We start from the raw sequence: 13,907 nt of genomic DNA on the forward strand, positions 1-13,907 counted from the left end.
TGCACTATATATTTACCGATATTTCCCACTCGCTACGACTTACTTGTCCACTGCAACAGCGGCCTGCTTAATACGTTCATCCACTTGCGGTGTTATGACCCACGGTATGCGTTCGGGTGTCGGGTCCGACGGTACACTATTGCATGCCGATTGCTTTTCTTCCATACTTTTATAGATTTTCTCTATGACATTCACAATGGCATCGCCCTCGGAAAAGGAATGCTCGTAGTTAATACCCCAAGTACCGTCGGTGCAGATGATTATTTGTAGGACTTTGTCGAACCAACGATTAGCCGAATTGTAATTGCTACCGCCGCCATGTATCATTTCGTGCAACATATTCGTATCATCGCGATCACCCACTAAATAGCCTGTGGGCGTGGCGCCAGTGAACGTATAAGCATTGAATGTATTCGGTAGCGGTTCGTCGATGCATAGCATACACAGAGCTTTCTCAATCAACATAATACTATTCTGATTGACTTCATTCTCCAGCAGTAAGTTGCGGTTTGTGGCCCAACGTGTGCGCTCCTCGGCAGTAAGTAAGCCCACCATTGGTGGTTTAGTTGGCAAACAGGGTGCATCGCTGAGTACATACAAGATATTTGAAGCGATTTCAGTCTCCGATATTCGGCCGCGACTACTGGTTTTCAAGTTAACACAATACATCTGGTTGCGACACACCACAATCACATGTTCGTCGCTTTTCTCGCCGCGCTCTGCTAAGTACTGTGTGTCCCGTTCCAAACCAGGTCTGCGGCATGAACCTAGCGGTCGGTAGTATTGTGCCATGCATAGTGGTTGATTCTTCTCTCGAGAACCCGCACGATCGATGGGTAAATTGCCGCTATGCGTGAATTTTCACAATGTTTTAATGCTTAATTATATATACAAATTATTTATATATATCGTTATATACCTGTCCAGTAGTTCCTTATGCTTCATGATGCCGCTCAATAGGTGTGCTGCAAAGCGTGCCACGTCGTGCACCGTTGTAAAACGGACGGGTGGCATTGGCATGCCGGGATTTGAGTTGATTGGCAAAGGCAAACGAACATCCATGTACATGTCATTTAGCCAATAATTGTAAGCCTGCAAAAGAAAGAGCAATTTTGGTACCAAAGATGGTTTAGGAATAAATTATGTCAGTAAAGTGCACAGACGTGGCTTAGTTCTCCATTAGTAGAGGCATGTTAATTTAATGTAGATTTTAACTAATAGCACTGATAGAGCTACCCCGTGAGAGTTTAGTGGCATCAGTTAACCGCTTTACACCACGTTATCGAATTGAGAAAAATTGTTCACCTCTATTTTCCAAATAACGGTATATGTCACCATAAAAATTCGATAGCTCTTACGACTAATGAAACCAAATGATCAAGATATCTTCAAGCCAGTTGTCAATGATATTATTAAATGTCCAACGGAACAGTTGAAATGATCAGGTCAACATTCATTGTTGGGATGAATTTCATACACAAAACTACTAACATTTTGAGGACTACGAATTTAAGTTAACCAGTCTTTTTTAAATTAAAACTAAATAACTAACTCAAATCGGTTAACATTTTCACCGAACACCAAAATCTTGAAAATATATTAGCATATTTAGTATGTTTGTGATTCATACTTAAATTATTACTAAAGATGTATCCACTCTTTACTGGGCAACCGGTTTTCTCTCTACGGTCCTGCCGTTACCCATTTCTGGTGCCGCAACGTTCAGAATGTTGGAAAAGGCCTTCGGCGATAATTCTTTTTCGCGAGAAAGTGTTTTTGGTTAACACAAATTATTCAAAGAGGGATTCGTCGTCAACCACGGCGGTCATCAATATCAACTGACGATCAACACGTCAATAAAATAAACGAATTGGTGCTTGAGAATCGACGATTGATAGTCAGAGATCTTACTGACATCGTTGGCATAGCGAATTAATTTGAGAGGGGCAATATAGATCACCGGAATGTGGTGTTGAGGTTGGCGTTGAAAATATGGTACATACATAGATAAGTATCCGTATTTATGCTTAGAAAATACTTTTGGAAATAATATCCAATTTGGTAGTTTGGTGGTAGTGCGAAAAGGTTTTCTTTCAACTGTGATAATTCAGCAATAAATAAAAATTTGTATTTGAAAATGTCATTAGAAACATTTGCAATTGGCGTAATTTAAATTGATAACCGACAATTTTACGAATCTTTCACATAATGCTTGTTCAAAATACTCAAAAATGTTTCACAATGTCATTGATCTTCGTAATGACGACCATTGTTTCTATTCGATACCGCAATTGATTGATGTTACGATAAAAAATATGTTGTTAGATGGGTTTCTGAATTCATTCAGAAATAGGTGTGGAAATTGAGGAGATAAAAAAAATTAAATTAAAATATTTACAGTTTACTTGCATACCCTAAGTTTATGAAGAGCTAAAATAATGCTTCTGATTTATCTGATGATGATGATTTACACAATTTTCTAATTACAAAATTTTTAAAATATTTATTTATAGACAGTATCAGTTTCATAAAATGTAGAGGTCATAATTAATAATATATAGAGTTTATTTATATTAGTCGGAAATAAATTTTGTCGTGACTAATTCTATTTTGGTCAAGTTACTGACGTAGATGAAATAAATTATGGACTAAATGTAAAGTAAACAAGTAAGGAAGGGCTAAGTTCGGATGTCACCGAACATGTTATACCTCGCACGATAAGTGATAATCGAGATTTCATTATCAGTCATTTACATATTTTTCAAATACCGTATTTGTGTAAAGTTTTATGCCGCTATCATCATTGGTTCCTAATGTACATACATATATATTATACAGAGAAGGCATCAGATGGAATTCAACAAAGCGTTATATTGGAAGAAGGCGTGGTTGTGAACCGATTTCACCCATATTTTGTACATGTCGTCAGGGTGTTAAGAAAATATTACATACCGAATTTCATTGAAATCGGTTGAGTAGTCCCCGAGATATGGTTTTTGGTCCATAAGTGGGCGACGCCACGCCCATTTTCTATTTAAAAAAAAAGCCTGGGTGCAGCTTCCTTCTGCCATTTCTTCCATAAAATTTAGTGTTTCTGACGTTTTTTGTTAGTCGGTTAACGCACTTTTAGTGATTTTCAACATAACCTTTGTATGGGAGGTTGGCGAGGTTATTATCCGATTTCTTCCATTTTTGAACTGTATATGGAAATGCCTGAAGGAAACGACTCTACAGAATTTGGTTGACATAGCTATAGTAGTTTCCGAGATATGTACAAAAAACTTATTACGTCCAAATATGCCCCTCCATAATGCGATCCTTTGTGCCAAATTTCACTTTAATATCTTTATTTATGGCTTAGTTATGACACTTTATAGGTTTTCGGTTTCCGCCATTTTGTGGGCGTGGCAGTGGGCAGATTTTGCCCATCTTCGAACTTAACCAAGCCAAGAAATACGTGTACCAAGTTTCATCATGATATCTCAATTTTTACTCAAGTTACAGCTTGCACGGACGGACGGACAGACGGACGGACGGACAGACGGGAATATCCGTCAGTTTCAACTCTACTCGTCACCCTGATCACTTTGGTATACATAACCCTATATCTGACTCTTTTAGTTTTAGGACTTACAAACAACCGTTATGTGAACAAAACTATAATACTCTCCTTAGCAACTTTGTTGCGAGAGTATAAAAAACTAGTCATTTATATTTTTATGTTTCGTCTTGTTACTGAAACGTCACTGCCTGACCGATAGATCGCAGTTCTAACAAAAAATCACTTTTCTTGCCTTAGAGTAATAGCTTCAACGAGAATACTATCAGAGCTCCAAAGTGATGCTACCTTTGATATTTTTGATTACAGTGAAAAAATGTGAATTTCATGTTTTGATAAAATATTGTTTCCTGGTGGGGAAAAACATTGCTGAATTTTGTCATAAATTTAAACGAATTATTTGCACCCCTATTACGCATCTATAATTTTATGGTACAGCTTCCGTTTGCGAATTTAAGGGTTCGAATAAAAACTAGGGGTTATATACATATAGTTAGAACTAAAAAAAAAACCTATTTCATTTTCTAATGTACATATGTGACCTGGTCTACGGAAAGGGGGCTTAGGTGTCAAAAAATCAATTTTCACTGACGAAACTGACGAAACGAGTTGTTTATTTTTAACAGCTGTTTCCCAGAAAACTAGTTTTCGCACGTTAGCTCCCTTTTCGTAGACCAGGTCACATATATTTAAGAATACACACAGAAAACTTCCTATCGTTCCGGTGAATATTTTCGAAATTACAAGCAAATTTCAAAAAGCTTTTCAGTTGCTTAAATAAGAGGGTTTTCAATAGGGACGCTACAAAAGTAGACCGATAGGGACCACACGCCGCCATATTTTTCCCCGCTCTTACGGCGTTTCTCTTCAGAAAAGTTTGCCATTTCATCATAGAAAGATAGTATATGAACCAACAATGAGTCAAAATTACTAAAATTTACTATCGAAGTAAGGAGTCAGTGACCTCAACTTTAAGAGCGCTACGCACAGTTTATAGTCGTCATAAACGTCCTGTCAGATAAACGTTTTAGTGGAAAGATTTGAATCCACAGGCACAGCACAAAATGTTCTTGTGCCAGTAAGACAAAATAATGTCCGAAGTGTAGAGAATATTGCTGCCGCTGGCGCCTCAATTGAGGACGACCCAAATCAGTCTCTCACACGTCGTTCTCAAGCGATGGGTATCTCCGTGTCGTTGTGGCGAATTTTTCGAAAAGATCTTGGCCTACACCCTTACAAGATCAGATTTGCGCAAGAAATGAAACCACTTGATCACCAGAATCATCGTATGTTCGTGAATTGGGCTGAGCAACAACTTGAAAATGATGCGGATTTTCATCGAAAAATCATCTTCAGCGATGAGGCTCATTTCTGGCTGAATGGCTTCGTCAATAAGAAAAATGGGTTATTGGTGAGTCTGTGAGTGGGGCAATCCCAACGTGCTCCATGAATAACCATTGAATCCCGAAAAAATTACGGCTGGGTGCGGTTTATGGACCGACGCCGTCATTGGGCCGTACTTCTTTTATGATGATCAAGACCGGCACGTTACTGTGAATGTGAATCGCTATCGCTCAATGAGAACCGAATATTTTTGGCCAGAATTAGATGATATGAACTTGAACTCTGCAGGGTTTGTCCGGAAAGTAATAGGACTAATTTTCTGCCACCGCGACTGTAGCTAACGAACGAGCGGCTGGTCAGTTGTCTCCGAGCACCTGGACAAACGTATTCGCGCGACGTGTTTCTGTGAGTGGGGCAAGCCGAAAATGCAGCGTTCGTTAGAGCAGATTGAATTCTGTGAGAAACTTGGTAAATCTGCGACAGAGATGTTTGATATGATCAAGCAGGCTTATCCAGCTTTAGCAAGTCGTTGTGTGTTTCGGTGACACCATGCCTTTTTAGAGGGTCGGGAAGAGGTCGCTCATGAAGACCATGCTGAAAGACGTGTGACTTCGACAAACAGCGACAATGTGACTCGTGTGCGCAAAGTTTTGAACCCAGACCGTAGACTAAGTATTCGTTTAATCGCTCAGATGTTTAATTTATCAAAATCTGTGGTTCATTACATTGTGACGGAGCACTTGAACATACGCAAGGTGTGCGCAAAGATGGTCTCAAAAGTACTCGCTTACGCCCAGAAATTGCGGCGAGTGGAAGTGTGCCAAGAAAATTTGAACATGTGTGAAAGTGACCCCCAATTTTTGAATAACGTAATCGCAGATAACTAGTCATGGATCTTTGAGTGTAGACAAAGAGGCAATCTTCCGAGTGGCACACGCCGGCGGAGGGGATCCCAGCAGCATGCACCTTGGCTCCCAAGGCTATCCGGAGAATGCCTTCCGCGATGACTTCAATGTTTGGAAATAGCGCCGGCAGCGATGCATCGGCGCAGAAGGAGCTTATTTTGAAAGTTTCTAAAGAATTGTAACGATTGGTTCAATAAATTTTTTTAAATCGACTCAGTTCTATTACTTTCTGGACAAACCCTGTATGTGGTTCCAACAGGACTGCGCCACAAGCCACACAGCGAATGTCATAATCGATATATTGAAAACCAAGTTTGGTGAACGTGTTATCTAACGAAATGGCCAAGTCAATTGTCCGCATCGGTCATGCGATTTGATGCCGTTAGACTATTTCCTGTGAGGCTAGACAAGTCTATGGTCTATGGCAACAAGTCAGCGACGATTGATGAACTTCGTACAAATATGGTGGTGCCCATGCAAAAGAAATCTAAATTCATACGTAATGGATTTTCATTGATATCGGAAATTAATCAATCTTTAAATCTTTTGTAGCGCTCTTATTGAAAAACCCGTTATAAACATTTTCGAACTTCCAGATCACTTTATACTGCATATTTGAGTTATCTTAAAGAAAATTACAGAACATGTTTTACTCATAACAGGATATCTTTCTGCCTGAAATAAATAAAATTGGGCGCAAACTTCCTTTCCCCTCTATAGTATAACCAATATCAGGGTTTTTGAACATTCGTCTGACTTTGCTCCATCTGATTGGCGATTGTATGTGAGATACGTAATGAAACCCAGGGAAAATTTGTTTAGTATGTGGCATAATAATAGTTAATTGATAAAATCGAGGCGATATTACCTCAACTCCCATATAATTAGGCCCAGTGATCAAAAAATCAAAATAATGACTATAAAATCGTATTCTCCTCAATGAAATTGTATTTGTCTGATAAGTTGTTTCTGCACTTTAAATTAAACATTTGCTTCAGTTGTAATTTTTCATTTCATTTGGGTGTGGTCTTTTCGGTGTCACACCTAAAGTGCTTGCCGTACTCTTTTTGGTAATCGAATATATTTTTACGAGAGTTGTAACCGAGCAATGAAATTGTGGAATGTGTAGAAGACTTTGGTAAAAAAAATGAATGATATCGGAAAGATAAGATTGACAAATTTTCTGATACAAATAAAATCAATCAGATCACTATCTTTAGAGTAATATTTTCGGTCAGGAAATAATAGCTGCGACAAGAAAAAAGAAACAAAAATGCCACTATAAATAATGAGATCACTTGTAAAAATCAAGCAGTTCAATAATTTCGTTTGGATTCGTTAGGAACGCAACAGCAGGAGCAAAGTAAACGCACCACACAGAGCCAGAAATGAGAGGTAGGCTGTCTAACGAGTTTCAATATTGGAGATAATATAGAAAAAAAAAACAAAAATAAAAATTAATAAGAAAAGTTATTCAAAACTTTATTAATAACAAAATTCATTATAAAAGTAACGGTTTGAAATAATAAACACCTTTTTCACTTAACCAGGATACGCGCTAATCGTTACGACCCTTTGCCTGGCAGCTGTGGCACAAGGCTTCGTAGATTATGAACTGAAATGCACTAAAGACGAGATGGGAATACGTTGGCCTAGCTACTACAGTAGCTCAGACTACTATTTGTGCAATCGCGTTGGAGGTAAACAAATTACGATGACCTGTGGACAAGGCGAAGTTTTCACGTTTGTGTTGCAATCGTGTACATCACCCGGACGTTATATTCCCGCACCACCAATTAATATTTTACCAACAAGTTCATCAATACAGGTGCAAGAGCAAACAGCCCATGCAGTGTCCCTACCTAAGCCACTATATCCCACCGATGATCAACCGCCAGTTATTGCGGCTCCACAGCAGCTACCCGTTATAACTGGTGAAAACCCTAAGCCATTTAACTTTGAACCACCACATGGTGATCATACCGATGCAAGTGAAAATCCTAGCGAAACTAATGAGGAATCAGTGAAGCCGTCATTACCTAACAAGCTCAAACCATCTAATCAACAATTGAACGGTGTAACAGTGCCACTACCACCTACACCCGAACCAACACCACCAGTCGTCAAGAAGCCCGTCAAGCCGCAATCTCAAGTGCCGGTAAAGAAACAGCCCGCCGCACCAATTAAGAAACAGTCAACAACCGATAATAAGAAGAAACCAGTTAAACCCTCAGAAAAACAAGCGCCAACGAAAACCGAGGCAAAATCGCAAAAGAAAGCTCCAACGCCGAAGAAGCCGCCAACACAACCTAAAGAGTAGGATACGATATAATATGTACCCATAACGGTTCAATTTAATTTTCAATATAACTTTATATACACAGTCAATTAAATAAGCGGAATTTCAATACTACATAAATATCATATAATAAACTGATTAACCGCATTTCGGTTGAGGTTTTACTTTAGGAGAATCGGATTCTTTATTTGCTTCTTCTAAACAAAGCATTATCTTTACCAGCATGGTTCTGTAAGGACAGTGTAATTGAAGGATTCTAACCTTAATATTTTCCAATTTACAGCTAGGACTGTAAGGCTATTCTTTTCAACATTTCTTCAAAGTTTTGGTTCTCTTCAATCGACCTCTATACTTCGGTCAACAAATGTAGGACATGCTGTTTCTTTCCAGCCAAATGTTTATCCATATAGGACTCGTAGCAACACAACTCGTTGTCTTTATAAGGTCATTTTAGGAAAACATACAAATATGGAATATAACTGAATTTTCATCAATAGAAATATTTAGCTATCTTAACAAATCTTACTGAAAACAATGCAATCCTGTTTAAAAATACTCTCGATATACATATAGTCAATATTAATTTAACTTTATAATAGGCAACTCAAGCATCTACTAAGGTGTCAAAAGAGTGTTGTGCACATGTAGTCTTAATAGCTCTTTTCTAAACAAGAAAAAATGTTAACTTCGGCTGCACCGAAGCTAATATACCCACTAATATATTCACAGGTGCATTTCCTTTAGTAACTATGTGGAAGTAAATCTATGGAAGGTATATGTTATAGTAATCTGAAGTGAACCATTTCTTCGGAGGTTACATTATTTCTTTGAACAATAACTCATACCAAATTTCGTGAAGACATATCGTCAAATGCGAAAGTTTTCCATACCAGCACTAGATTCCGATCGTTCGGTTTATACGGCAGCTATGTGCTATATTGAGCCGAGATATATTGTCAAATGCAAAAGTTTTCCATACCAGCACTAGATTCCGATCGTTCAGTTTGTATGGTAGCTATATGCTATAGTTAACCGATCTGAACAATTTCTTCGGAGATTACATTATTATCTTAGGAAATAACCTGTGCCAAATTTCGTGAAGATACATTGTCAAATGTGAAAGTTTTCCATACAAGAACTAGATTCCGATCGTTCAGTTTGTATGGCAGCTATGTGTTAAAGTGGTCCGATAACGGCAGTTCCGACAAATGAGCAGCTTTTTGAAGAGAAAATGACGTTTGCAAAATTTCAAAACGATATCTTAAAAACTGAGGGACTAGTTCGCATATATACAGACAAACGGATAGACGGACATAGCTAAAACGACTCAACTTAACATACTGATCATTTAAATATGTACATTATAGGGTCTCCGACGCTTCCTTCTGCTTGTTACAAACTAGCAAATAGGCAAATATAGTAAACCCTGTTCCGGGTATAAAAAGGCTTAAATCATGCCTCACTTTTCCTCAGATCTCTAGATAGAATTTGAGGACGTAAGTATTACAAAAAAGTCGGTTAGTCGCAGCTCAACAGGCTTGGCTGGGTTGCAACAGTGCAGCGCGGCTCACTTTCGGGTTGGCTCCTTACGAAGTGGTTGCTGATAATTAGTTATAATAATGGACGCCATACATACAGGTAGCTTTCTTTATTTCTATAAACGTACAAATTTAATGAAAAGTCTTTATTCCTGTGAAAGTACATTCGAAGCCATTATGTATGGAACTCGATTTCTTTTGCATGTCCTCCACGGACACGCTTGCAGAAGTGCAGACGCCAAACCCAATTTCCGACGGTTTTCAAGCATAAATCGGCAATTTCAAGTACGATATTCGTACGAAGTTCATAAATCGTCGCTGGCTTGTAGGCATAGACCATAAACTTCACGCAGCCCCACAGGAAATAGTCTAACGGCATCAAATCTCACGACCGAGGCGGCCAATTAATGGACCATTTCGTAACATCTTCACCAATCTTGGTTTTCAATAAATCGATTGTGACATTCACTGTGTGCCTTGTGGCGACATTCTATTGCAACCCCATATTGTCCAAGTCTATATCATTAAATTCGGGCTAAAAACATTCGATTATCATTGAGCGGTAGCGACTTCCATTCACAGTAACGTGCCGGTCTTGAACATCACGAAAGAAGTACCGCCCAATGACGTCGCCGGCCCATAAACCTCACCAAACCGTAATTTTTCGGGATGCAATGGTGACTCATGGAGCGCGTGTGAATGTACTTTTATAGGAATAAATTATTTCATTGATATCATTAAAAAAAACTCTTATTGAAAAAACACAAACCGAATTTCGGTAGTAAATTTTAATAATTTCGACTCGTTATTGAATCGTATATCTGTCCATGGATCGTATATCTTCCATGATGAAATGGCAAACCTTACTGAAAAGAAATGTCAAAAGAGCAGGAAAAAATATTGCGTCGTTTGCTGTTCCTATCGGTCTAATTTTGTAGTGCCATATTGAAAAACTCTGTATTAAGTATGTATGTAGAAGCTGGAGGAAGTGACGATCCGGATTTTTCCTTATAGCCTCGCAAATTGTCGGATATCTTTGACGGAGACCTTCAAACATAACCGACGTCTGTATCTGGTAACTTGAAATTTTTTCCGAAAATAATCTAATTAAGTTATAGTATTCTTATATAACTTCTCATTGGCGTTAGCTATTGTATAAGGTGAAATAATCTGATGGATTTTAAAATGGTGTCATATGGCAAGGAAGCATTGTATGATGATTGTGATTATTATCCCATTTCAACCTAAATAAATATTTCTATTAGGTTTGTTTGAGTTATTAAGTAGATATTTACTACATAGATATCGTAAAATCTTGCCTGCATCAAAAATGCTCTTACCTGCGTCTGTCAAAAACTAATGAAGCAACACGTCTATAAAGCTTTATTAAATAATTCAGATATCTAGTAAAGGGTTAAAAAGGTAGTGTATTTTTTTTTTTTTTTTGAGGTACTAATTTCGGCCATAATATCTTCCTCTAGTCTTCATTGATATTTATAGTCTGAAAGTTATTTTAATTATATATTTGAGACATAAATTACCATTTATGGTATCAATAAAATTGGCGCGCTAATTATAACAGACTTACACTTCATATTTTTATTATAACGCCCGTAGTTCTTAATTTCCGAAGGTGCATACCTGTTTGAACTGTAAAGTGTTAAGGGTGTGCTTCCGACTTTGTTCGAAAGGGATACCTACAATTTGTACTTATATAGTAATAGGTAATTCGATGCTTGGTGTTGGATTATACGAATATAAGTATTTTTTTTCGGCATTGGAAGCGAACTCTTCAGTTTTCTTTCTGGAAAATATTTCAAACCGTAGGCGTATATAAAATTAGAGAGGTTCAGTTTTCTGTATATAAAAAATATCTATTAATTTTATCAATCTTCCTTTATTGCTTCCGGATATTTGTTGGAAGCTACTGCTTGGTAAAACGTCAACTTACGAATTTTACGAATTTCACAAACATGTTAATATTACTTCAACCTCCGATAAGCAGAATAATTACAAAATTCGTACTCATGCTAAGTGATAAGGAATAACGCAAACATACATACATGCTTACCGTGAATCTGGGCAAGATTAGTTTTAATAAAGAAATGTTAAAATCAGTCTCTGCATGGGAAATGTCAATTGCCGCTCAATTACAAGCTTTGGTATTAACAAGACTTAACAAGCTGATTAAATTGCTTGTCTGTCGCATGATTGTTATACGGAATGAATTCGCATATAAACGGATTGAACGGGTAACAGAAGTCAGTGTTTCCAACAAAGCGTACAGCACAACTACGACAACATGAAGACAGGTGAGTTGAGTTGAGAGCATTTTCCAGATTCCATTTTATTTAAAGCTCACAAATATGCGCTTTAAATTTTCATTTAGTGACTTCTTTTATATAGAGTTATATATAAGATATTTAATGCATTTTCACTTGTCATATATTTTCAGTGATTGGAGTTCTTTGCGTCATATTAGCGGTCCAATGCGTAACTGCACAATGCCCTAGCCTTAAGACCTACACTACGGAACTGAAGCCGGCTTGTGATATAAATGACATTTACATTAAATGGCCCAATTATGCGAATCAAAGCACTTACTATACCTGCTTTGGCGTGGGAAATCCAGTGTTGACACCATGTCCAAGTGGTGATTATTTCACTTACGTTTACCAACAATGCACCCAATGCAACGAGTATATTCCGGCGCCTGTTTGCGAAAATCTCAAAACACAAAATACTCCCAATTGCGTTGCAATTGGTACTGATGGTTCTGGTGGTAATAATAGCACAACTCCAACCACAACAACTGGCTATCCAACACCGAACTATCCAAGTACCACCAGTTCCACCACAACAACCGCGACAACAAAGGCACCAACTACAACGACAACTGCTAGTACTAATACTACGGCAACTACGGCCTCTACTACTACAGTGATAACCCCACCTACTGTAGCTCCAACAAGTTCTACGACTACAAGTGCCAACACTACATATCCCGGACCACCATCTCCAGTTACTTCGGCCCCGAATGTACCTACGCCTCCAACACCAGCACCAACACCACCAGTGATTGATATAACTCCACCAAGTGCATAAGAACCAAAAATGTTTAAAATTCAATAACAAAAAATTGTTAAATCTTGTTCATTGCAAAGAATCCTGCTTATGTATTTCAGAAAGAAAGTAATAAATGCTGTACCAGTCTAAAACAGATTGCTTAATTATCTACGTTTTCGTTATCAAAAGATTTGCAACCAAAAATATATAACATAAAAAATAATATATAAAATCGGTAATATCTACTATAAAACATTTTTCCATATAAGGACTCGATTTCGTTCGGCCAGTTTTGATGACAGCTATGTATATGGTATAGTGGTCCGCTGTCGGTGTGCTCTACAAAAAAAGGGCGTTTGCAAAATTTTTGATCGTTATCTCAAAAGCTCTCGCTTATGTACAGACTGACAGGTGGATACTACAACGCATACAGATGGACATGGTTAAATCGACTCAGCTCGTCAAGCTGATCAGTTATATGTACATATGTGTACTTTATAGGGTCGCCGTCATTTCCTTCCGAGTGTTACAAGTGACAAATTTAATATACCCTGTTCAGTGAATAATAAAAAAATAAGACGGAAAGTACGGTGTAATGAAAAGTAGAAGGGCAGAAATTAATATATTCGGTGAATGGAAGGCAGAATAAACCCTCAACCGATTTAATCAATTTGTGACACAAAACAATTCTACTAAAGCCGTGCTCACATAATTCTTTCAAAGTATTATATATATTGACAGATGCGGTATAAAACCGTGTGGAAGGAGAGAAATGCATTTAAAGTAGTTGAAAAAGTCTTTTCGTATTTTGTCAATAGATGTCGTTGCAGTCGTATATCTCCAGTGCTACCAATCGCATTGTGTCATACCATACAGTGTCAAAAGGTAAGTTTTTAAGCTTCATTTAAGCAAAAAAATTAAATTTGGAGAAGTTGAAAAAAAAGTTACAGCTGTTCAAAAATGAGTGAAAATAATGATGAAATTCGCTATATTTCGAAATTTTTGTAAAGGAAGAATGCCACGCAAGCTATCAATGAAATATGTGAAGTTTATGCAGACGATGCTGTATCACTTCGTGTAGCACAACAATGGTTCGCTCGCTTCCGTTCTATCAACATTGCCCAGAACCATCACATAAGCAGCCATCATATCGCTAATGAACTCAATTAAAAAAGGCTGGCTACAAAAAGGAGCTC

The 13,907-nt window shown here is 37.7% G+C and overlaps 2 protein-coding genes across 2 annotated transcripts in view; one reads left to right on the forward strand and one right to left on the reverse strand.

Annotated features, from left to right (window-relative positions):
• The window catches only part of LOC120766553 (choline O-acetyltransferase), a 28,793-nt gene that overhangs the window by 4,915 nt on the left and 9,971 nt on the right, over nt 1-13,907 (reverse strand). The window contains exons 4-5 of the mRNA XM_040092137.1: nt 920-1,092; nt 44-847 (exon numbers count right to left, since the gene is read on the reverse strand). Of these exons, the coding sequence (XP_039948071.1) occupies nt 44-847; nt 920-1,092 (977 nt within the window). The remainder of the gene's footprint in view (nt 1-43; nt 848-919; nt 1,093-13,907) is intronic.
• Nucleotides 11,947-12,789, forward strand: LOC120766555 (peritrophin-55-like). Its single transcript, XM_040092139.1, has 2 exons — nt 11,947-11,957; nt 12,101-12,789. The coding sequence occupies exons 1-2, from the start codon at nt 11,948-11,950 to the stop codon at nt 12,748-12,750; spliced, it is 660 nt and encodes a 219-aa protein (XP_039948073.1). The 5' UTR covers nt 11,947; the 3' UTR covers nt 12,751-12,789.

The sequence above is a fragment of the Bactrocera tryoni genome, chromosome 1 (genome assembly GCF_016617805.1).
Source record: "Bactrocera tryoni isolate S06 chromosome 1, CSIRO_BtryS06_freeze2, whole genome shotgun sequence".
Taxonomy (NCBI): Eukaryota; Metazoa; Arthropoda; class Insecta; order Diptera; family Tephritidae; genus Bactrocera; species Bactrocera tryoni.